Source organism: Hylobates moloch, unplaced genomic scaffold, assembly GCF_009828535.3.
Source record: "Hylobates moloch isolate HMO894 unplaced genomic scaffold, HMol_V3 SCAFFOLD_1, whole genome shotgun sequence".
Classification (NCBI taxonomy): Eukaryota; Metazoa; Chordata; class Mammalia; order Primates; family Hylobatidae; genus Hylobates; species Hylobates moloch.
Window position 1 is genome coordinate 134,218,002 of NW_026652276.1, and position 25,811 is coordinate 134,243,812.

At 37.3% G+C, this 25,811-nt stretch overlaps 1 protein-coding gene across 5 annotated transcripts in view; it reads right to left on the minus strand.

Annotated features, from left to right (window-relative positions):
- NPSR1 (neuropeptide S receptor 1) overlaps positions 1–25,811 on the minus strand; it is a 208,897-nt gene that overhangs the window by 82,363 nt on the left and 100,723 nt on the right. For 3 of the 5 annotated variants that reach the window (XM_032758340.1, XM_032758338.1, XM_032758339.1), the window contains exon 3: positions 8,081–8,184. The exons of 1 other annotated variant lie outside the window; for it this stretch is intronic. In XM_032758340.1, coding sequence (XP_032614231.1) covers positions 8,081–8,184 — 104 coding nt within the window. The remainder of the gene's footprint in view (positions 1–8,080; positions 8,185–25,811) is intronic. One more of the 5 variants, XM_032758341.1, reaches the window with a different exon arrangement.

Here is a 25,811-nt window from a genome sequence, read left to right on the forward strand (position 1 = left end):
AGGAATGTCTTATAGTTATAACCAGCGATTTTAAAATGATAATAACTTAACTTTGATTACATACAAGAACTCTACACTTTTACTCTACCACCCCCATTTTAGTTTTTGATGTCACAATTTAAATTTTTTATATAGTATATCCCTTAACACACTACAAATATGCCTCATTTTGTCATGATTTACTTTATTGTTCTTCACAGATAGTGCATTTTTTTTACAAATTGAAGGTTTGTGGCAACCCTGTGTTGAGCAAGTCTGTCATTTTTCCATCACTATGTGTTTACTTCATGTCTGTGTCATATTTTGGTTATTTCAAACTTTTTCATTATTATTATTATTACATCCATTAAGGCTATCTGTGATCAAGTGATGTTTGATGATACTGTTGTAATTGTTTTGTGGTGCTGTAAACCGCATCCATATAAGGTGACAAACTTAACTGATAAATGTTGCGTGCATACTGACAGTTCCACCAACTGGTTGTTCCTCCATCTATCTCCCTCTCCTCAGATGTTCCTATTCTCGGAGACACAGTAATATTGAAATTATGCCAATAAATAGCCCTGAAATTGTCTTTAGGTGTTCAAGTGATAGGAAGAGTCACACATCTCTCACTTTAAATCAAAAGCTAGAAAGGACTTAGCTTAGGGAGAGAAAGCATGCCAGAAACCAGGATAGGCCAAAAGCTTAGTTTTGGGCAGTTAGCCAAGTTGTGAATGTAAAGGAAACTTTCTTGAAGAAAAGTAAAATGACTACTTCAGTGAACACACAAATTATAAGAAAATGAAACAAACTTACTGCTGATATGGAGACAGTTTTAGTGGTCTGGATATATGATCAAACTAGCTGCAACATTAAGCCAAAGCCTAATCCAGAGCAAGTTCTTAAACTCTCTTCACCTCTATGAAGGCTGAGATAGATGTGAAAGCTGCAGCAGAAAAGTTTGAAGCTAGCATAGTTTGTTTCATGAGGTTTAAGGATAGAAGTTGTCTCTGTAACATAAACATGCAAGGTAAAGCACCAAGTGATAATATAGAAGTTGCATTAAGTTATCCATAATATTGAGGTTAGATAACTGATGAAGGTGGCTACAGTAAACGATAGTTTTTCAGTGGAAACAAACAGTCAGATACTAGAAGAAGATGCCATCTAGCGCTTCTATAGCTAGAGAGAAGTCAATGCCTGGATTCAAAGCTTCAAAGGACATGATGATACTCTTTTTAGCAGCTAATGCAGGTGGTGACTTTGAGTTGAAGCCAATGCTCATTGATCATTCTAAAGATCCTAGGGCCCTTAACAATTAGACTAATCTACTGTGCCTGTGCTCTATAAATAAAACAACAGAGCCTAAAGGGCAGCACATCTGTTCACAGCATGGTTTACTGAATATTTTAAGCTCCCTGTTGATATCTACTGCTCAGAAAAAAAGATTCCTTTCCAAATATCACTGCTCATTGACAATGCACATTGTTACCCAAGAGCTTTGATGAAGATGAACAAAAAGATTAAACTTGTTTTCATTTCTGCTAACACAACATCCATTTTACATCCCATAGATCAAGGAGTAATTTTGACTTTCCAGTGTTATTATTTAAGAAATACATTTTGTAAGGCCATAGCTGCCATAGATAGTAATTCCTCTGCTGGATTGGGACAAGGGAAATTGAAAACCTTCCAGAAGGACTCACTACTTAGATATCATTAAGAACATTCATGATTTATGGGAGAAGGTGAATGTATCAACATTTACAGGAGTTTAGAAGGTTGATTCCAACTCTTATGAATGACTTTGATGGGTTCAACATTTCACTGGAGAAACGTACTGCAAATGTTGTGGAAATAGCAAGAGAAATAGAATTAGAAGTGGAGTGTGTAGATGTGACTGAATTGCTTCACTTTCTTAATAAAACTTGAATGGATGAGGAGTTGCTTATTATGGATGAGCAAAGAAAGTGATTTCTTGAAATGGAATCTACTCTTGGTGATAATGCTGTGAACATTGCTGAAATGATACCAAATAATTTAAACTAGTACATAAACGTATTTGATAAAACAGTGGCAAGATTTGAGAGAATCGACTCCAATTTTGAAAGAAGTTCTACTCTGGGTAAAATGCTATCAAACAGTATTGCATACTACAGATAATTTTTTGTATGTAAGGAAAAGTCAATTGATGCAACAAACTTTATTGTTGTCTGATTTTAAGAAATTGCCACAGCCACCTCAACCTTTGGCAACCACCACCCTGATGAGTCAGCAGTCATTAACATCAAAGCAAGACCTTCCAGCAGTAAAAAGGCCAATATTTGATGAAGGCTCAGATGATTGTTAATCCTTTTATTTTAGCCATTAAGTATTTTTAAATTAACATATATACTTTTTAGACATATTATCACACATTTAAAAGGCTACACTAAAATGTAAACATAACTTTTATATCTACTGGGAAACAAAAATATTTTGATTAGCTTTATTGTGATATTTGCTTTATTTAGGCATTCTGGAATTGAACCCACAGTATCTCTGAGGTATACCTATATTGTAGCTATTATTATTTTTAATAGTTTTGTCTTTTAGTCTTTATCCTAATGATATCAGTGATTTACACAAAACCATTACAGTATTAGAGTATTGTAAATGTACTTACTTTTAACAGTGAGTGATATACTTTTATATATTTTCATGTCACTAATTAGCTTGCTCTTTTTCTGGGGAAATCTTTCTCTCTACTTGATTCCTAAAGGACAGCTTTGTTGGGTAAATATTTTTGGTTGGCAGTTTGTTTTTCCTTCCTTACATATGTTCTTCTATTCTCTCCTGTTCTGCAAGGTTTCTGCTGAGAAATTTTCTGCTAGCCTTGTTATAACTATCTTATATGTGATTTGCGTCTTCTCTCTTGCTGTTATCAGGATTTTCTCTATGTTTTTGATTTTTGACAGTTTGATTATAATATGTCTTGGTGTAGTCTTATTTTCATTGAATCTGATTAAAAACTTCTGACCTTCTTGTACACCTGGATATTTATATTTTCCCCAGATTTGCAAACTATTCTGCTATTATTTCTTTAAATAATCTCTATTTTTTTGTCTCTCTCATCTCCTTCTATAACTCCTATAACTTGTATGATATAGTTTGGCTATGTTCCTACCCACATCTCATCTTGAATTTTAGTTCCCATAATCCCTACATGTCATGAGAGGGATTCAGTGGGAGGTAATTAAATCATGGAGGTGGTTTTCCCCCATGGTATGTTCTCGTGATAGTAAGTTCTCATGAGATCTGATGGTTTTAAAAGGGGCTTCCCCCTTTGCTCAGTTCTCATTCTTCTCTCTCCTGCCACCTTGTGAAGAAGGACATGTTTGCTTTCCCTTCCACCATGATTATAAGTTTCCTGAGGCCTCTCCAACCCTGTAGAACTGTGAGTCAACTAAACCTCTTTCCTTTATAAATTACCCAGTCTTGAATACGTTCTTATAGCAGCATGAGAATGGACTAATGCATTGCACACTTTCTCTTTTGATGCTGCCTCATAAATCTCTTAAGCTTTCTTCATCTTTTCTCATTCTTTTTTCTTTCTTCTTCTTTAGTTGTATATTTTCAAATAACCTGTTTTTCAGTTCACAGATTCTTTGTCTACTTGATAATTTCTGCTGTCGATTCTGTCTAGTGCATTTATTATGTTTTTTAGCTCCAGAATTTCTATTTGATTAAAAAATAATTTCAATCTCTCTCTTTATTTCTTTGTTTTGGTTGTACTGTTTTACTGATTTCATTGAATTGCTTCTCTGTACTTTAAGTTCACTAAGCTTTCCTAAAACAATTATTTTGATTTTTTTTGGTCAGGCACCGCGTATATCTCTATTTCGTTGGGGCCAGTTACTGTAAAATTACTGTGTTCTTTTGATGATTTTATGTCTGTTTTTTTATGTTTATTTTTGCCTTATATTGATGTGTGTGCATTTGGTAAAGCAGTCAAATGCACACACATCAATATAAGGGAAAAATAAACATTAACAAAACCAAAAAGAATCACCTTTCAGATTTTATGAACTAGTTCACTATGGAAAGACCATACCCTATGGGGGAGGGTTTGTTGGGTGGGGTAGCATCAGTGATGGTGCAGATTTGTAGTCTCTGTGTAGCTTTTTCAGCTCGGGTCAGAGTTGACAAAGATCATAAGGATCTTCAGTGGCCAAAGCAGTGGATATTGGCAGTAGCAGCAAGAATTGATAGGGTCCTCAGTGGTGATGGCTGCTAAGGTTCTTCTGATCTTTCCCCCCACCAGGGAAGCTGGAGCTGAGAAGATTTCTCTTGGTACTAAATCTGGCTTGTAGAGCCTCTCATAGTGGCAGTACCACCAGTGTCTGATGGGTGGCACTCATGGAGTAGCCATGAAACTGAGGTCTGATGCATGGGCTCACGTGGAGAGATTATGGCTCTGGGATTACAGTGGTAATGACACTGGTGCTCAAGGTGCAGATGCCCCTTCTGCTGCATGGTATAGTATGTGAGGCATGAGTGCACATGCAAAGTAGTGTCGGAGCTGAGAACACAGTCTTTCAGTGGCTTCAGGGTTGGGGCAAGGCATAGCTCTCTATGGCTGAGCTGTTGCCCAGGGCACAGGTGCCCCTGCTGTAATGTTGGTAATAGTATACATATGAATTAGTCAAGGAGACAAGAATGAGAGCACAGGTATGCACAGAATTATAATGGCTCTGAGGCCTGGGTGGGGCTAGCTCTCTATGGTAGTTAAGTCAGTGTCTGGAATGTGGACACATGCAGGCAGAGTTTAACATTGGGGCTTGGAGTGTTAACTAGCTTACTATGGTGCTGGCTGTGGTGTTAAAAACATGAGTGAGCCCAATGTAGTCAGACTATCAGTCTGGAGTGTGGGCATTCCCAGGGTGGCCATGGCTCTAGGGCTGGAGCTTACACATGGTTGGGAGAGGTGGTGACCCCATTCCCAAAGCAGCTCAACAGCAACTGCTTCTTGGGGGATAGGAGGAAGGTATAGCCACATCTCCCCCTCTGGGGTTCTCTTGCAGGAATGACTGTTGGTTACTCAGTGGGAAAAGATGCTAGTGTCTCCTGTGGAGCAGGCCACTAGAGACAATGTTGGTCTTTTCTGTGTCTAATATTGATAGCTTCCACCTTTCTTCTTTGTTCTTAGCCAAATCATGGCCTCTTAGGTATGCCAATCACACCAGCCATTCTTTCTATGTGGTTATTCTCCATTTTTTCCTTCACGATGTTGCTGCAAATTCTTTAATGGGCCCTTGAGTCCTCTCTGGGCTATTTTAGTTTGTGAATAGCTGTCTATACTTGAATGCTTTGGAGGGATGAATATCTCCTACTCCATGATCTTGGTGATAGGTCCTAAACAGAGATTTTCTTAAATTCTAGAAACTATTAATTCCCCCATTCATTGCAGAGGAAGCCTGTGTGAATGTTGGAGCATGATTTTGACACTTAGCCAGGCAACTTACAATTCTGTCTTTGCCCTCACTTCCTGCTTGCACAAAGCCTCAAGGTCATTCACAGGTGACAGCTCAGTGCCTTCTCTATTTCTTCCTTAGGATGAGCATAGTCCAGGGCATATACCTGGTCTTCTAGATTTTGGGGAGTATGTCAGAGATTTTCAAATCCCCTATGGATATCTCATTACTCAGCTTATGTTTTTAAGCTTTGATTAGTCTATTTTTTTCCCTGACTATTATCCAATACCTTAGTCATAAGCAAAGTTAATCAATTGCCTGTAACTGTTTTGACAAATGCCCAGAGGAGAAAGGTTTTTCACAGTGGGCGAGTTCTAATTTAAGTAAAATAAAGACAGCCTTGCAAGTGAAGTCTTCCAGAGAACCGCCAGACATGTCAAATAATGGCAATTTCTTGGGAATTTGGAAGGGCTCTATCCCTGTTTTGCTTTCTACAGTGGCTGCCAGACAATTTGTTTTCACTATGAATGAGAGCTATTACTTTTTAAGGCTATTACAGAGTTGGATACTGGGGGATGAGAATAATGCAAGCCAAAGCACCACAAAGCTCATTTTTCTCACTGAGATTCAGCCATTTTCCTGAATAAATGCTCCCTGGGTAATTGCAAGTGTTTGATTAATTTCCAGAGTCTTACAAATTTGATTCTGATATTTTTTGCCAATTTTCTTGCTTTCTTTATAGAAGAGTTATCAGAATTTCTTTATCATTTTCCCTATGTCAAAACATATATTTTATATATAGTATTATCTTAACATTTATTGTAGATAGATTTAGAAAAAATTTTACTGACATGAATATTTCTAAATCAAGAAGACATTTTAAAGTTAACGATTAGGAGAAACCATAGGTTATCAAATGCTTTGGAAAAATATGAAGATAGTGTGGTTGCCAACCTCCAACATGTCGAAAATAATCTTTGCTTCCTAGTTTTGTGGTTCTTCTTTCCCCATACTGAATCCGAGTTGATTTGTACAACCACAATAATCATATGAAAGTGATGGTGTATGACCTTTGAGACTAGTTCATAAAATACATTCCCACTTCCACCTTGGTCACTTGAATAGGTTATTGTTAGAAAAGCGAGCTACTATGTTGTGAGGACACTAAAATGTACCTATAGAGAGGCCCATGTGGAGAACTGAGTATTCCACTAAAACCAGTACTAATTTACCACCTATGTGAGTGATCGATCTTGTTCAGTCCCAGCCATGCATTCTGATGACTACAGTACCACAAAGCATCTGACTGAACCTTTTGATAAGGCTTTATCCAGATCTGCCTAGCCAAGCTGTTCCTGAATTCTTGACTAATAGAAACTGTGAGATAATAAATGTTTATTGTTTTAAGCCACTAAGTTTTGTCATAATTTGTGTCTCAGCAATTGGTTACTAATATAATAAGCAATTGAAAGCATTTATTTACAAGGAAGCAAATATCCTCAGAAAGAAATTGAAATATGTTTTTAAAAATTTCCCCTGAGAAAATACTAGCTGTACATAATGGTAAAGGCTCTTTCAGACATACCAAACTTTCAAAGTTATATTCAGAGAACAAAAGAAGATTGTAACTGTAACTATTCCATATTCATTTTCTGAATATGGAATAACTTCATTACCATGACCTAAAAATAATAAAACCAATGAAAAAAATTATGATTTTACTTATGAATATATATACAAAGATCCTAAAAGATTCTACTAACAAATGGAATCTAGCAGGATAAAGCTTTTTAGAAATGCATTATATACACATAAAGCTATAATAATTTAGACCTGAAGTGCTAGCATCAGAATAAAAATGTATTAATAAAAAGTAATTTTAAGAACTCAGAAACAGCACATCAAACCTAATACCAGTTATGAAATAATCCATTCCTTCCATACTTAGTTGAAGTGTCTAAATCTATATTATAAACTTCTAATGCATGTTAATAAGTATGTATATATGTAAATATGTATATATGTAATATTTTAAATCAAATATACATATGATACATAAATGTGGCTTACAATGAAGAAGATTGACATTTGAAGCATCAATATCTTTAATCTAAAAATAGATCTTAGAAAAACTAAAAAAAAGTCTCTCAGTTATAAAATCATTCAAAAAGGAAAATAGGAAATTTGAGAGGAAAAAATTCAAATGCCAATAGATACTTTAAAAAGTATAATTTAGGCAGTAATTCAATAGGTAATAGTTATGTTCTAACAAATTCCTCTTGGTTTACAAAAAAGAACAGTAGCCAGTGTTGAGTTCATTTGAGAAGTGAAAGGTAAATATAATTAACAAACTTTTTGGAGATTGTCCACAATATGCCAAAATCCTTAATATTGACCCAGACATTTTATTTAACATTTGAAATATGAATGCTTTGCATCCTTAGCGTTGCTTGTTTGTGGCTCGTTTGCGTTTTCTTTATATAGATACTATTTTTAGCAAGGAAATACATTAAAAATCTTTCAAATTTTAAAGCAGGCAGTTTGATGCATAGGAATGCAAGGTTTTATATTATTTTCCTTATGATAAATCTAAAAGCTAACTCTGGTATCAGTTTGTCTCATCACATTTGGAAGGTGTGACATACCTGCAAATAGCGGACCACTCGGCAAACCAGGTCAGGTGCCATGAAGTCTCCAGTGAATCGCCAAATAATATCTGTCAAGATGTTGACCAGTCCTGTGAAAGAATCTAACAAAAACATACAAGTGCTTACATTCAGGGTTTTATTTTATTTTTATTTTTTATTTCTCAAATTTGCAGCTAAGCCACGATAGAAATGAAATCCTGGGGAGGTTCATTTTTTATTTTTTTCCTTCCTGCTTTATCAGATGGCTACTGAGGAAATGCAAAGCAAGGTAGGACTTCTTTGAGTTATATTATTGCAGCTTCTTACCACTTAAATGTAACCACCTAGGAAGAATTTCAGTAATGACTGAAGAGGAATCATGCTAATCATAGAGTTGACTTTTTAAGTCACAGAACAGAAATTTTCAGGGTATGTAGGTCTCTACTAAAGAAAGCACTGTGTGAGAATCAAGAGGACAAAATTGAGAAAAGCAAAATTGTTGTCTTTGGAGAATACTTCAAAATTCCCCTTACTACACCCATTATGTTCCAAATTGGACCTCTTGTTTCTCCTTATGCCCAGTCTCAGTCCCCCTCCTCCCAGGTTTCTTTGCTTTCTTCTCCTTTCCACTTTCAACCTCTGCCCTTGGAAAACAGCAAGTGTATGATCTAGCCATTTAATTAATGTACTTGGTTGAATTACGGAGGCACTAAGGCCAAGGTCAGGACATTTGTCCTCTTGTGGGCAGGTCATCCGTACTCAATTCTATAGTTACAGATTGTAAAGCTGTGCAGATGTTTATAGCAGAAATGGCAAAATAGGCTGTGTGTCTAAAAACTGCCCCTCACCCCTCCATGACAGACATCACTAATTTATCACATAATCCAGAATCTTTCTCAAAAGAGTGCTGCAGGCAAGATTGCAGAATAGAAGGCTCCACTGATCATTCCCTCTTCCTCCCTCAGCAAGGACACTAATGTAGCAACTATCTACACACAAAAAAAGTAGCTTTGTAAGCACCAAAAATCAGGTGAGCTCTCATAGTTCTTGGTTTTAACTTCATATTGCTGAAAGAGGCACTGAAGAAGTAGAAAAAAATAAAAACTCTTTTAAATCTCTGACACCACCCCTCTCCCATCCCCCAGCAATGGCAGCAGGGTGTGGAGAGCATTCCTAGGTGCTAGGGGAGAAAAGCACAGCAATTGTGAGGCATTGAACTTAGTGCTGTCCTATTATAGCAAAAAGAAAACTGGGCCAAACTCAGCTGATGCCACACCCCATGGAGACAGCATTTATATTAGCTCTAGCCGAAAGGAAATCACCAATCCTGGTGGTCAGAACTTGAGTTCCCACAAGCCTTACCACTGCAAGCTAAAGTGCTCTAGGGCTCTAAATACACTTGAAAGTCAGTCTAGGCCACAAGGAGTGCAACTTTCAAGCAAGTTCTAGTTCTGAACTGGGCCTAGAGCCAGTACACTGGGGAGGTAGATGGCCTACTGAGATACCAGCTTGGGTGGCTAAGGGAGTTCTGGCACTACCCCTCCCCTAACCGCAGGCTGCAATTCTCACAGCTCCAAAAGAGATCCCTTTCTTCCACTTAAGGAGAGGAGAAGGAGAAGGAGAAGGAAGGAGTAGGAAGGATTTTGTCTTATATCTTGGATACCAGCACAGTCACAACAGCAGAGGGCACTGGTCAGCTCTGAGAGGCCCCCTTTCCAGGCCCTAGCTCCGGGATGGCATTTCTAGACATGCCCTAGGCCAGAAGGGAAACTACTGCCTTGAAGGGAAGGACATAGTCCTGGCAGCATTCATCACCTGCTAACTAAAGAGTCCTTGGGCTCAGAATAACCAGCAGCAATACCCAGGTACATTGAAGACTTTGGATGAGACTCTAAGACTTGCCAATCAAAAGTCATCAAGTGGCTGAATGGATTGAAAAAAAAAAAAAAGGATTCAATGATCTGTTGCTTACAAGAAACATGCTTCACCAATAAAGACACAAGGCACACGTAGGCAGAAAATAAAGGGATGGGAAAAGATATTCCATGTCAATGGAAACCACAAAAGAGCAGGGCTAGTTATGCTTATATCAGGCAAAATAGATTTCAAGACAAAAACTATAGGAAGAGATAAAGAAGGTTACTATATAGTGAAAAAGGGGTCAATTCAGCAAGAGAATATAACAATTGTAAGTATATGTGCACCCAACACTGGAGCACCCAGACATATAAATTAAATATTGTTAGAGCTAAAGAGAGATATAGACCCCATACAATAATAGCTGGAGACTTCAACACCACAATTTCACCATTGGACAGATCTTCCAGACAGAAAATTGGTAAAGAAACATGAGAGTTAATCTGCACTACAGACCAAACAATAGCTGTAGAATACACATTATTTTCCACAGCACATGGGTCATTCTTAAGAGTAGACTATATGTTAAATCACTAAAAAGCCTGAAAACATCAAAACAAAATAAAATAATATAATATGAAGCATCATCTCTGACCATAATGGAATAAAACTAGAAATCAATAACAAGAGGAATTTTGGAAACTATACAAATACATGGAAATCATACCATATGCTCCTGAATGACTAGTGGGTCAATGAAGAAATTAAGAAAAAAATTTAAAAATTTCTTGAAACAAATGATAATAGAAACACAACATACCAAAATCTATAGGATACAGCCAAAGCACTAAAACGGAAGTTTGTAGCTATCAGTACCTACACTGAAAAAGAAGATTAACTTTAAATAAACAACCTAATAATGCATCTTAAAGGACTAGAAAAGGAAGAGCAAAACAAACTCAAAATTAGTAGCAGAAAATAAATAATAAATATTAGAGCATAAATAAATGAAATTGAAATGAAGAAAACAATACAAAATATCAATGAAACAGAAAGTTGGATTTTTGAAATGTCATGCAAAATTGACCTTTAGCCAGACTAATAAAAAAGAGAGAAGACTCAAATAAATAAATTGGAAGTTATAGAAGAAAGGAACAAATTCCTAATGCATACAATGTACCAAGATTGAACTATGAAAAATAACAAATAACAAGATCTTATAATAAAATGTCTTCCAATAAAGAAAAGTTCAGGAACTGATGGCTTCTCTGCTGAATTATACCAAACATTTAATGAAGAACTAATATCAATCTTACTCAAACTATTCTGAAAAATAGAGGAGGAGGGAATACTTCCAAACTCATTCTATGAGGCCAATATTATCCTGATACCAAAACCAGACAAAGACAAATCCAAAAAAATCAGAGTCTGTATTCACATGAAACAGACAATAATATTCATTTTCTGCTTTGCCCATGGCTATGTTACCTCTTCAAACATCTGTCATAATAAGGTCTGAAGAGACATGGACCATCTGAACATTCTGTAGAATATCACATTGATCCATTTACATCAAAGATGTCATTAAGAGTCAACAAGAAGTGTCTAATACATTAGAGGCCTTGGTAGAACACATACACTCTGGAGGGTGAGAGATAAACCCTGGGAAAATTCAGGAACATGCCACATTGGTAAAGTTTTTAGTGGTTCAGTAGTGAAAGTCTGCTAGAATACCACCCCCACCACTGCATTTTCAAGTAAAAGTTAAATTGCTGTATGTTACATTCTCAATCTCAATAAATAGAGCAAGATACCTGGTAGGCCTCTGTGTTTTGGAGGCAACACATTCCACATCTAGGAATATTTTTTGGTCCCATATACTGAACTACATAGAAGTCTCACAGCTTTGAGTGGGCCTGGAGCAAGAAAGGGCTCTGCAGCATCTGTGGGCTGCAGTATAAGCAACCCTGCTACTTGGGGCATATGATCTGGCTGACCCTATGGCACTGAATTTGTTAGTGGGGAAAGGTACAGTTTGGAGTTGATGGATGCCCAAGTGAAAGAATCAGAATGCAGGCCCCTAGGGCTCTGAAGCAATGCCATCCATTTTCAGTATAAAGTTATATACCTTTTGAGAAACCCTTCCTAGAATGTTGCTGAGCCTTGGTCAAGATGGAATGGCTGATAATGGGCACTAAATGTATTTGGAACTGACCATTATGAGCTAGATTATTGCCAATGCACTAAGTCGTACACTCAGACGTGTCCCACAGCCTTCTATTGGAAAATGGAAATGGCACATCTGGGATCAAACCCATATGGGACTAGACTGGCATGAGGAGGCTGCATGAGCAAGTAGCACAGATGCCTCCGTGTCACCCACTATGGTTGTACCAGTGCCCTTGCATAGCTCACACTTATGGCTATATGGGGGTTCTCTATGACTAGCTGAAAGGGAGGTAAAAGGCCAATCCTAGTTAACAATGGATTAGTTCCTTATGAGGCTGTAAAGCAAAAATAGATGGTCACTGAAGTACAGCTGAATTATGGGGTAGCCTTGGAAGACAGTGGAGAAGGAAGATCTTCCCAATGAATGAAGCTGCAAGCAATGAGTAGGTTATCTATTTTGTGTGGAAGAAAAATTGGCCTAAGGTGTGAATATATGTGTAGGTTTGTGCACAGTAGCCAATAGTCTAGCTGTGTAGACAGGGACCTGAATGAAAGGGACTTGGAGAATGGAAACAAGAGTCTAAGACAGAGACATATGGTTGGGACTATGGGAGTGGGCACAATGTGTGAAGATTTTTGTGTCATGCATTTAACACTAATTGGAAAGAATCAAGTACACAAGAAGCACTGAAAAATCAAATAGACAAGGTAACATGTCCAGTTGATATTATCCAGGCTTTGTCTTGGATTAAGTACCACATGATGGGCACATGAATAGAGTGGCCACAGTGGCAGAGAGCAAGACTACTCATTAGCCAATACAATGGACTACAAATTATCCTGGCAAATCTAGCTATTGCTGATTTTGAATGTCCAACTTGCTAACAAGAGAGACCAACAAGGAGCCCTCAATAGGTTACTAGGTCTTCAGGAGATCGACTGGTTGATTTGTGGCAAGTTGACTACATTGGGTCCCCTCTGTCCTGCAGCAGCCAGCTGTCCATCCTTCCAATGATGCACTTATTCTGGGTATAAGCTTTCCTTTCCTGATCTCTGAGTCGTAGTCAACACAACTAACTATTATCTGGGGGCTTTTAGATTACCAAACAAGAATGGAAATCCACACAACATAGTATGTGATCAGGGGACCCACTTAATAGTGAAGGGGCTGTAGGATGGCTCATGATCCTAGAACTTACTGTTTGTATTACATACTACACCAGACAGAAGTAGCTGTACTTTTAGAGCCTTAGAATGAACTACTGAAGGAACATATGAAGTGCCACTTATAGGTAATGCTCTGAAAGTTAGGGTCCCACCCTTTAAAGTGCAGCATATGTGTTAAATCAGAGCCCACTTCATGGTGTTGGGTCCCTAACAGGAAGTATACATAGGTCTTAGAATCAAGGTAGAGGAAGAAATGGCCTCAGTTAACATCACTCCCATTGACCCACTGAAGGGCTTTGCGCTTCTTCATCTGCACCTCTGTGCTCTTCAAATTGGAGGTCCTGGTAACCAAAGGAAGTATACTTCTGCCAGGGAACATAGCAAAGGTACCATTGAACTAAAAGCTATGGCTGCCACCAGGGCACTTTGGACTCTTTGTGTCTAGGGACTAGCAGGCAAGAAGAGGAATCACCATCTTGGCAAGAATGATTGGTGGTGACTAGCAGATGGAGGTAGAGCTGTTTTTACACAATGAGAAAGGCAGGCATATGCGGAGAACACAAAAAATTTACTTGTAACTGTCAAGTTGTGATTGATGGCAGACAATTAGTGGATGGGACCACGGATGTTAAGCATCTTCAGCAGGCCCTCAACACAGGGTTGTTCAGATTATTTATGCTCTAGGGTGCCCTGCCCCTGCTGTTGTGGAAGGGTGAATGGGGGCTGAAATTGAGTCTTCATTATTGTCACACAGACATACATCCTGGTTGTACAAAGACAAGGCAAGTATTGACTCTTTTCTGTACTACCCATGGGCTGTACCCTAGTATTAAATTATACAGCTCAAAATTCCAATCATGACTCTGTTGAGAAGCACCATTAGGCTTTATGAGAGATTTGTTGTTTCTGTGTGATTCTAGTCAGACAGAGAACTGGGCAGAACTCTGCTCAGAAATAGAGTATGCACTTGGCTGGGTTCAGCCTCTTAGAAAATCAAACAGCTGAACAACAAAAGAAACTGCAACTTTGGGGATTAATCTAGGATACTCATAATTTCATTTCCAATAGTTTATTTTTATTGCTATGTTTCTGCTAAAGAGCAATAGTAAAAATGGAAAGTCACACTGTCATTTGGTTAATTGCTTTTCGAACATTGGAAAATGAGGTTTATTAATGTTAGAACAGAAGGAGCTCAGGGTATGGCATGCAGCAAGTGCTGAGCACATGCTTGAATGAATTGCCATTGTGGTTTGAAAAGGCTTTAAGAAAAACAAAACAAAATAAAACTTTATTTTGAAATAATTAGAGACAAGAAGTTACAATAAACGGTACACAAAGGTTTCATGTGCCTACCACACAGCATCCCCCAATGGTGACATCTTACATAACTCTAGGTAGACTTCATGGTTTAAAAGAGAATTACTACCCTTAACCTGACTTCTCTAGAACACAGAACGTGATTGTGAGGGATTATGAAGCAATTATTATATCCTTGGCAAGGTTCTAAGTAGTTAGAATCATTAACTTATTTAATCTGACAACAAACTGAGATAAAATCTCCATTTTATAGATGAACAAAATAAGAAAGGTTAGAACATTTTAAGATTTCAGAGAAAGTTAGAAGTGAAGCTAGGCTTTAACCCATACTATAGAAGTCAGTGTTTGACTGCCTTCAACACTGCCTTTTATTGTTTTCATTTATTTCTTTTTAGATTTATTATTATTATTATTATACTTTAAGTTTTAGGGTACATGTGCAGGTTTGTTACATATGTATACGTGTGCCATGTTGGTGTGCTGCACCCATTAACTCGTCATTTAGCATTAGGTATATCTCCTAATGCTATCCCTCCACCCTCCCCCCACCCCACAACAGTCCCTGGAGTGTGATGTTCCCCTTCCTGTGTCCATGTGTTCTCATTGTTCAATTCCCACCTATGAGTGAGAACATGTGGTGTTTGGTTTTTTGTCCTTGCGATAATTTGCTGAGAATGATGATTTCCAGCTTCTACTTATAGGGCTATTCTACCCACAGAAGTTGCTTTTACTCCTTTAGAAAACTAGGGAGATAAACCTCCCCTTTGTGCATCTTTTTTGGTGGGGAAGTGGTACAGGGTATTGCTGTCACTCAGGCTGGAGTGCAGTGGTGTGATCATGGCTTACTGCAGCCTCAACTTCCCAGGATCAAGTGATCCTCTTGCCTCAGCCTCCTGAGTACATGACACCACACCTAGCTAACTTTTACTTTTTAATAATTTTCATAGAGGCGGGATCTCACTATGTTGCCCAGGCTGGTCTTGAACTCCCGGGCTCAAGTGATCCACTCACCTCAACCTCTCAAAGTGCTAGGATTACAGGTATGAGCCACTGCATTTTGCCCTTTCTGCATCTTCACTGTTAACAGAATAAAGCTGAGTCCCACAGCTTAGAATAAAAGCCTTCCACTATTTGGCTTTGCCTACTGCTACAGTTTGAATGTGTGCCCAGGAATTGGTGTGTTGGAAACTGAATTCCCAATGTGACAGTGGGGCCTAATGGGAAGCATTTAGGTTGAGCCCTCATGAATATATTAATGCCATTATAAAAAGTGAATGGTCTCATCCTCTTTCTCCCTTTGGCCTTCTGCCACATGAGGATCTAGGCAGCATGCAAGGCACCATCTTCGAAGAGAATGACCTAACCTGACACTGAACTTTCTGGCACCTGGACCTTAGACTTCCCAGCCTCCAGAACTGTGTCCTAATAAATTTCTGTTTATAAATTACACAGTCTGTAGCATTCCATCACAGCAGCATGAAACAAACTAATACAACTACCTCTTGTCAGGTCCCCATGTGGCATTTCAATGTTGAACACCATATTGATCATACATTTGTGCATCTAGATAGGCATTCCCTCTGCTTGGAATCTCCTCTCTCCATTTTCCAGCCTATTGAATTCCTATTTTTCTTTCAACACCTAGCTAATATGTCCCATGCTCCAGAAGCTTTCCTTGACCATTCACATGGTATAGTTCACCATACAAGGTTATGTGACCCTCCCAGTCTTTCGCCTGTCTGTATTTGCTTTTTATTTTTCTATAGTTAACAAAAAAAAGCATTGGCAAGCACATGGGATCTATAATCCAAAGTGTCAAAAGCTTGGAGAGGAAAAATCCTATGACTGTTCTAAGCTATAAGAGAAGTCCTTACTGAGAAGGTCAGACGTGAGCAGTCATTGAGAGCTGTGGGTTGTGATTGATCAAATAGGAATGTCATGAAGATTTTCATGGCACAAATGGACTGGATGAACGAACGGAATGGACTTGGGAGTTACTTGGATATTCTCTTTTGGCTTACTGATTCCTTAATTTTAAAAAACGGAAAGATTATTTTGTTTCTCTAGACCTAAGTGGTTATGTAAATAACAATAATCTATTCTGTTAGACTCTATTTTTCCCCTGGAGCTCAATCTTAAATAAGCCTATTTCTGAAAGCAGACTATTGGTGGAACTCTGCCACCACATTTGTTAGTTGTTATTAAGCAAATGATGTTCAATGCTGATCAGTAAAAAGCTATTTAGTTACCTAAGTAATTGAGCACATTGCAAATAAACTGCTCCTAAATGATAATTAACAAGACCTTGGGAACAAAGAGTACACTTTAAAGGCTTAATCACCTCCATGTATTACTCTTGCTTTTTAAAAATTTGTCCTGTGGAAGATCTTAGGAAATTTCAATACTCAGAAAAGCCAAGGTAGGGTCACAACAGGCTTTATTGTCCTTTGAGGGTTTCTTGTAAACATGAATGGGGTTCCAGTTGGAGCACAAATGCAGGTGGACAGGGAAGAAGTCAAGAACGAGGCAATAGCTGAGCTTTTCAGTGAGGATTGGTCAGGTGAGAAAGGAATGCAGAATATTGATTCTAGGCACAGATGACAGCATGAACAAAGTTATGGAGGTGAGAAACTACTTGGCTTGTGTATATTAAACATCGGTTTAATTATATATATCGGTTTAAACATCCCTAAATGGGAGCTAGGAAGTGGCAAAAATGGGTCTGCAGGAACAAGAAGAATCCAGACTTTTAGGGTCTCACACGCCAATTAAAAGAGGTTGTATTTTTTTTTTATACTGTGAGAGTTGTTGAAAGTTTATGTCTCCAAACATGTATTATAAATAGATTTCTTTAGTTGTTGCAGGGAGGATCAATTTGTTAGGTCCAATACTGGAATTAACATTTAATTAGGAAACTGCAGAAGTTCAAGGAAGAAATGTATGTTAAATAACTGTAGGAATGTAGAGAGGATGTACATTGTAAAGCCTAGGACAACATTAAAAGAAATAGAAAAAGAGGCATAATTAACAAGTCAATAGTGGAGACAAAATGAAATCATAAAAAGCTCAATTAATCCAGGCTGGAATAGAAGGAAAAAAGGAAGAAAAATATAGATGGAACAAACAAAAGCAAGAAACCAGTGGTAGATTTCAATCCAAACACATCAATAATAACATTACATGTAAATTGCCTGAAACCCCAGTTAAAATCCAAACTCATTAACTTTTCATATTAATGATCCTATCCTCCTCTCTCCTCAGACTCACTTGATGGCACCACTATCTGGTAGGGACACCCAGGCCAGGAACCCATAATACATAATAGACTCTTCCTTCTACCTCACATTCAGAACATCTCAATACTTAGTCACCAAATCCTCCTTATTTTACCTTATTAAGTAGATCTCAAATTTGAATCCTCTCTGTATTCTTACTATTATTTGGCATACTCTAGGTACTGATGATTTCTTTCTTGAACTTCCTCAGTTTCCTAACTAATCTAAATGGCAATTCCAGTGCTGGACCTGCAAAACTGATCTTCCCTGCAGCAAGTAAAGAGTGAATATTAGGTGTTTTATATAATATTATACAAATTCTTAGATATTGTGAAGACTTAGACATTCAAATTCCTCATAAACTTTGTGCTATTGTTATCAGACATTTAAATTTTACATGGGTTATAAATCTCACTGCTACAATTTTTCTTCAAGTAGTCAATTACATTTTAGAGTCATTTAAAATTAAGAAAAATGTGGTTTTTAATATTAATCTTTATTTTTACTATTTTTAGAGTTCTTCACATCTCTCTGTAGATAAAATTTCTGGTCTGGTTTCACATTCCTTCTGTCAGAAGAACTTTCTTTAATGTTTCTTAAAGTATAGGTCTGCTGGTAAGGAAGTCTCCCATTACAAAAATTTTGAATAGTCTTTATTGTATCTTCATTTTAAACAGGTATTTTTGCTAGATGTAGAATTCTGGGTGATAGTTGTCCCCCCAGCTGGCTTTGAAGATATGTTTTATCTTCTGGCTTTAATTGCTTCAGACAAGAAGTCAGCTATAATTCTTGTCTTTACCTCTTTATATTAATTTAATTTTTAAAATGACAAAATAAGTGTACATATTCATGGGGCTACATGGTGATGTCTCAGTACATATAGTTATCAGATCAGAGTAACTGGCACATCTATCATCTCTAGCATTTATCATTGTTTTGTGAGGATCATTCAATATTCTTTTAGTTATTTGAAACCATATATTATTGTTAACTATAGTAATCCTACAGTGATACAGAAAGCTAGAACTTATTCTAATTCTATCTAGCTGTAATTTTGTATTCTTTAAGAATTTCTCTGATTTAATATGTTCATATATTTTCCACGGTCTTCCATCAATTTCCTCTTTACCTTTATTTGGTACTTTGGATAAGTTATAGCTAGCTTTTTAAAATTTATTCTGCTTCAGGTTATTTAAGAATTTTGGATCTATGATTTGATGCTTTCATTATTTTTGGAGAATTCTAGCTATCATTCAGAGATTTCTTTTGCCCATTCTCTCTTCTCCTTCTGTAATTTCAATGACATATATTTTAGACTATTTGATACTGTCCCATCATTTTTAAATGCTTTGTTCTCCTCATCCACTTTCTTTGTCCTTTTCTTGTTGATTTTCACTTTGGGCAATTTTTATTGATGTATCTTCAAATTACCTAATTCTTCCTCTGGCTGTGTAAAGTCCACGATTCCTAGAATTAAATGTGTGAATTACTATTGTGATTTATTTCCCCCCCACATTTCTACTTGAATCTTGCTTATAGTTTTTATCTTTCTGTGAAATCACTCAACTGTTCATCTGTGTTGTCCACTTTTTTCCCCTGGAAACTTTAACCTATTAATCATGGTGATTTAGTAGGGATAATTTTTTAAAGTGTTTATTTTGAAATCATTTAAGACCCATATTACAGTTGCAAAAATAAGACAGAAGTTTCCCATGTACGCTCTACCTGGTCAATATCAGTATAATGATGAAAACCAGGAAATTGACATTGGTATAATACTGTTAACTAAACTATAGAATTATTTGGACATCACCAATTTTTACAAGCATTTCATATATCAATGAAATTTAATCTCACATACGTATAAGGTCATGTCACTAACACCACAGTTGGGATAGAGAACAGTTCTACAACTGTCGAGAAATTCACTTGTGCTATCCCTTTATAGCCACACTCCCTACCCACTAATGTGTTCTTTATCATTATAGTTTTCTGATTTTAAGAATCTTATATAAATGGAATTATAAAATATGCAACCTTTAAAAATTAGCTTTAAAAAATTCATCAGAATGCCTTTGAAATTATTCTAAGGTGTGTGTATCATTGTTCTTATTGCCGAATAGTTTTAAATTGTATAAATGTATCAATATGTTTATTCACTCACTGAAATATATTTGGGTTATTTTCAGTTTTTAGTTATTTCAAACATGGCTGATGTTAACATTCATGTACAAGTTTTTGTGTGAATATAAATTTTCATTTCTCTAGGACAAATACTCAGAAGTGGAATTGTTGGGCCACAGAGTAAGTAAATATGTGTTTAGCTTCATAAAAAACTGCCCAGCAGTTTTCCAATGTTGCTGCACCACTGTGTACTCCCACCAACAATGTATGGGAGAGACTGTGGTTCCACACACTTGCTAGCACTCAGGACTGTCAGTGTGTTTTCATTTAGTCGTTCTACTAGATATGTAGTGATATTTCATCATGGCTTTATTTTGCATTTCTCTAATGACTAATCATGTTGAACATCTTTTTATTTTCAATTTGTTCATTTTTCTTTTCTTTTTTTAGAAATGATTTCAACTTTAATTTAGATTCAGGGGGTACATGTGCAGGCTTATTACATGGGTATATTGTGTGGTGCTGAGATTTGGGGTACGATTGATCCCATTACACAGGTACTGAGCATAGTGCCCAATAGCTAGATTTTCATCCCTTGCTCTAGTTCTTTGTTTTCCCCTCTATTGTTGCCATCTTTGTGTCCATGTGTATCCAAGGTTTAACTCCCACTTATAAATGAGAACATACGGCATTTGGTTTTCTGTTTCTGCATTAATTCACTTAGGATAATGGCCTCCAGATGCATCCATGTTGCTGTAAAGACATGATTTCATTCTTTTCTATGACTGCATAGTATTCCATTTTTTTATCCAATCCATTGATTGGCATTTAGGTTGATTCCATGTCTTTGGTGTTGTGAATATACATAGTGCTGTGATGAATATATGAGTGCATGTGTCCTTTTGGGAGAACGGTTTGCTTTTGTTTGGGTATATGCCCAGTAATGGGATTGCTAATTCAAATGGTAGTTAAGTTTTTTGAGAACTCTCCAAACTGCTTCCAACAGTGGAAGAACTAATTTACATTTCCATCAATAGTGTATAAACTGTTGAACACTTTTAAAGGTGCTTCTTTGTCATCCATATATCCTCTTTCATGAAGTATTTTTAATGTACTTTTCCTATTCATTGTAATTATTTTATTTAAAGTCCATGTCTAATAGCTCCAACATTGGAGTCATGTCTCTGTTTGGTTCTGTTGATTGCTTTGGCTGTTAACAGTGGATTGCATTTTCTTTTTGAGTATCATACATTTTGATTAAATGGCAAACATTTTGTGTAGAGTGTATCAAATATTGAGATACATAGTATTTATGCGTGGAAATGGGCACACTTCTTTAAGGTTGTTAGAGTGGTGTTAAATCAATCTACTTAGGAGTCTAGCTAGACTTGAGTTTTGTTGTTAGTAGGGTCATCCTCAGCCTCCTATGGGCTTCAAATTTTTCTTTGGATTTTCTATTAGCACAGTAGCTGAGATGCTGAAGGGTTTTAATGCCCCACTCTCTGCTTTCAGCTGTGCCTGTTTTGCTGTAACACTGCTACTGCTTGTTACTCAGTGCTTGCTACTGGTGGTTTTAGGGCTTCTCTTTTGTCCCAGTTCAGCCACAGACACATATAGGCCAGTGTGCCTGGGCCTTAGGGGTGGGGCATTCTTGGTGTTCCAATTCCTCTTCCCCATGAAAATCAAACGCCTGCCTTGTATCTGTGGTGGGTGTTGCATATGAGAGAGTTTCATGCCCTTCCCTAGAAGTAGGAGACTTCCAATGATATTGGTGTTGCTGTTTCTGGCCTCTGTTCCCAAGGGACAGGGTTTTCTCAGTCATTTATCTGCCTTTATTAGTGCTCTGTGGGGCAACAGTGTTTGGTCCCACACTGGCTTAAGGTTTTTGTTTGGGGAAGTGTCTAGGAAGGAGGGTAGTATTTCATAGCTTTCCTGTAGGCATGGTCTAAACTCTCCTGCACACTTGCGTATAGTCTCTCTAACAACTACTCAAATCTGCTGTTGTAGAGTGGAAGCAACCATAGACAATTCTGTAACTGGATCGGCCTGGCTGTATTTCAATAAAACTTTATTTATAAAACTAAGCTGCAGGATGGATTTGGCTTGTAGGCTGGAGTTTGCAAACTTCTGGTAGAGAGAATAAATTCCAAATGTCCTACTGTGACTTTCCTTCTTGTCAAGTCTGATCTTTTCTCATTCTATTTTAAATTCATACTTTAAGAAAAACACTTTCAACCAGCACATTAATAATAGCAGCTGTTTAACTGATTAAAACATTGGTTAAAGAAATAAAGCATACATAGAAATCTACGCTAAAACATTTTAATAAAAACAAACATGCATTTGTCATTTCTTTAATGTAGAGCCAAGACTTTGATTTGATTCGATTCTTTTTTGCATAAAATACACCCCTAATTTATCTTTTATAATTTCCAGTTTGGGTTTCTTTAAATTGGAGTAATCAGTTGACATACAGCAAAGCAATCTAAGGCAGAATCTCATTGCAGAGATTTTTATAATATTCCTTCATCTTTCATAGTTGCATCTCCTGAGCTTAGTTCTATTGCAGTTCACTAAAACAAAAGTCAAGTCTTTCTAAAGGGAAAGCATAAATTGACAGGTTTGTTAAGTCTAATAATATCCTGCTAGTCATGGGAGTTTAGTTAGTCAGGGTGTTGGCTGAGAGAATGGAGAGCGTTGAGTAATAAGTTGAGGCAGTGAAGAAGATGTGGTTGAAAGAGTTTCCTTGACCATACCCAACTGTTCACTCTGCCATGCCATTTCTTTATGCTGCTCCATTGGTGTGGGAAACTCTTTATACACCTCTACCTGAAGAATATTCATTTCCTCAAGGTTTAATTCAAGGTTACTTCCTTTATAACACCTTTTCTGAGTACTGAGATTGGCTTGGTTATTCCCACTTCTGTGTATCTTCCTACCCTACTATTATAGTACCTATAATACATTAACACATAATTTTTTTTGTATTTCTTTCCTATTCCACTATACTATGGGATAACAGAGATTATTATTTTTAATTCAGCTCTACTTCTCCAGGCCCTAAAACTGTGATATTACATAGTAACAGCGTGGTAAATTTCCATTAAATGAGGTAGTACATTATTACTGCTGTTGCTTGATTGGCTGAGTGTAGCATGGCTGATTTCATACAGCAGATGGAACCACATTAATCATCTCATTCAATGAAGATAAAATAATGATTACAGAATCAAGATGCTAGAAGGAAGAGTGTGATTGGAAATTTTGATCCCTAAGCAGATTTCTAAAAGAGCTCCCTGCATTTTAAGATCTCTGCTAGATTGTACGCTTCTGATTGGCAGTGGCTGTGCCTTGCTCATGTTTATAGTTTTATCTTTTTTCATAGTGCCTGGCAAGATACTCAGCACTTGCTAGATAAAGGAAGAAGTGTTGTCCAATTAAACATATTTGCAAACTTCCTTAAAACACAAAGGTCACTAGTGTAGGATTCACCCTGTGTAAAGGGCAAGTTGAGTCCCATGTCTTAGATTCCTGCTTGCTCTCAGTTGCTGTTTGCACTTTCCCCTGCATAGCAGAGCCATAGAATAATGAATACGTAGCAAGCTGAGTAACTCTTTATCTTGAGATGACTTGTACATGAACATTTGTCACACTGAATAAGGGAGATATTGAATATAAACACAATTTTTATGAAGACATTGAAATTTCTGATAATATAAGATCCTTTTATCCTTAATTGTGGTGTTACAGATGACCTCTGGCTTTCCTGAAGGGACACTGTGGGTAACAATATCAACTGTGTATCTCAGAGTATGCAATGCTTCCAGCTCAACTCAATGTCTTTAGTATTGTTTTGAAAGCTAGTGTCTGTATATAATAATAGCTTGCTTGCTTTTGGTTGCACAAATAACTATTTTTGATATTGATAAGGGTCCCTCTTCAACTTTTCTGTTTTAATCACTGAATGCTGAGAACACTGTAAATGGCACAAGTCTTGAAGAACTTGTGTGAAACTTTGTTTAATGATAGAACTGAATGGCCCAACCTGATGTCAGGTACTTAGCCAATTAAAATTATTTCTCCAAAAGTATATATCTATATTTTGGGCTCATTTTACAATATTAATATGATTCTGGCACTGTGCCCTTCGCCAAGATGAAGTACCAGCTGAGCCTAATGGTCTAAACTGTCAACTCCCCGGCTCTTTATTAATCCTGGGGAAGTGGCTCGCACCTCAGTCATTACTGCTCAATTAGGTAAATAATCATCACATTTATTCTCATTAGAGCACTCTCTTCACAGAAAACTTTGGTCCTGAGATTTTCAATTAGTCTTAACAAGTTACAAATGCCACTAGTGTCACCCTTTCTCCATTAGTTCCCCTAACCAAATAAAAATCTTGTGTCTAATTAAGGAAACCCAAGTCCTCATAAAACTTATTCTCTTTGCCTCTGTTGTATTCAGAAACCAAGAAGCTCATTAAATGAGGCCAACTGGCCTACCTGAGTTGTTGGTTATTGCTGGGCGAGGAAGAACTCCTGTGCTCATAAGCACAAGCATCAGGTTCAGCAAGAACAAATGTTTTCTTAAAACAAGGCATTGAGCCTCCACTATTTCTCCTCCTCACCCCACTTAAGGGGAAATTTCTTGAGGCATGGTAGCATGTAATTATCATTGCACTAGATGTACATCATTGCACAACATGGGGCTCAAACTGACTCTGAATATAAGACATAGACAACTTGTCTTCTCTTTTAAAGGATGCTATTTTCCTAATAAAAAGAATTCACAGAAAGGATCTGGGATGTTTAGAAATCCAAGGGAAGGAGAGGAGAGTTCCATTTTCACTTATCCAAGAGGCAGGCTCTTCAAATGTCTTTTTCCGTTTGCCCAAGGAGAGCTAAGCAGTAGCAGGCTGAGATGGAAGTGGTAAATTGTAACAAAAAAATATTTCTCATCTCATTCTGCTGCAATCAGGTACATGCTTGTACACAGGGAAGTGAGGCAGACATAGAGATATGCTGCTCAGATCCCCCTTCAAGAAAGACCTTGCTGTCTAGCTGTGAGAAATATGGTTTGCTGACATCTTCCAGCTGTTAGATTCCTCAGGGTTTGCCTCAGCTTTTTAGCTAGGATCATGCTATTCTTGGTACAACCTCTACCAATGACTAAGTTCCAGTAGAAGGGTCTAGTCACTTATACCCAACATAGAAATCCTAAAGGATTCCTGAGCTGCCAGAGACTGTTAGGTTAATGTCAGGCTCTGATGGGTCCTCCGGCCCAATCTTACTTCTTCCCTTTGCTTTCACAGGTGTGACTTCTCCCCAGATTTTTGTATACCTGATTCTGTTTCAGCATCTGCTTCTCAAAGAATGCAATGTGAAGCAGGAGGTAAGGGAGGAAGGGGCCCAAGATCATTTCATTTTCTAGGGATGGCCTTTGTGGTTGCCTCTGTTGCATAATGTAAGATCTTAGCAAAAATCCCATTGATTCAAAACTAAAGCCAGTGAGAAAGCTACTAGGATGCTAGAAATTACTATGTGATGATGACTGCTATGCTGAGTCTGTCTGCCAAGTAGCCTACATGCCTATGCTTAGGCATCACATCGGCTCCTCTTAGAGGTCTGTAAGAATCACTGATTCTTTGTTGAGATGTTATTGAGGACATTTTAGTGCTGTTTCATCAAAGTACTGAATATAAAGCTCCATAGTATCAGTTTTCTTGATCAAGAGACATCTTGCTGTGTATTTCCCTCAAGATTACAACAAATTATATTTGGTCAGTTTTGCCCTTAGTTTTAGCCACTAACTAGGAAGCACAAAATAAAATATGATGGGTT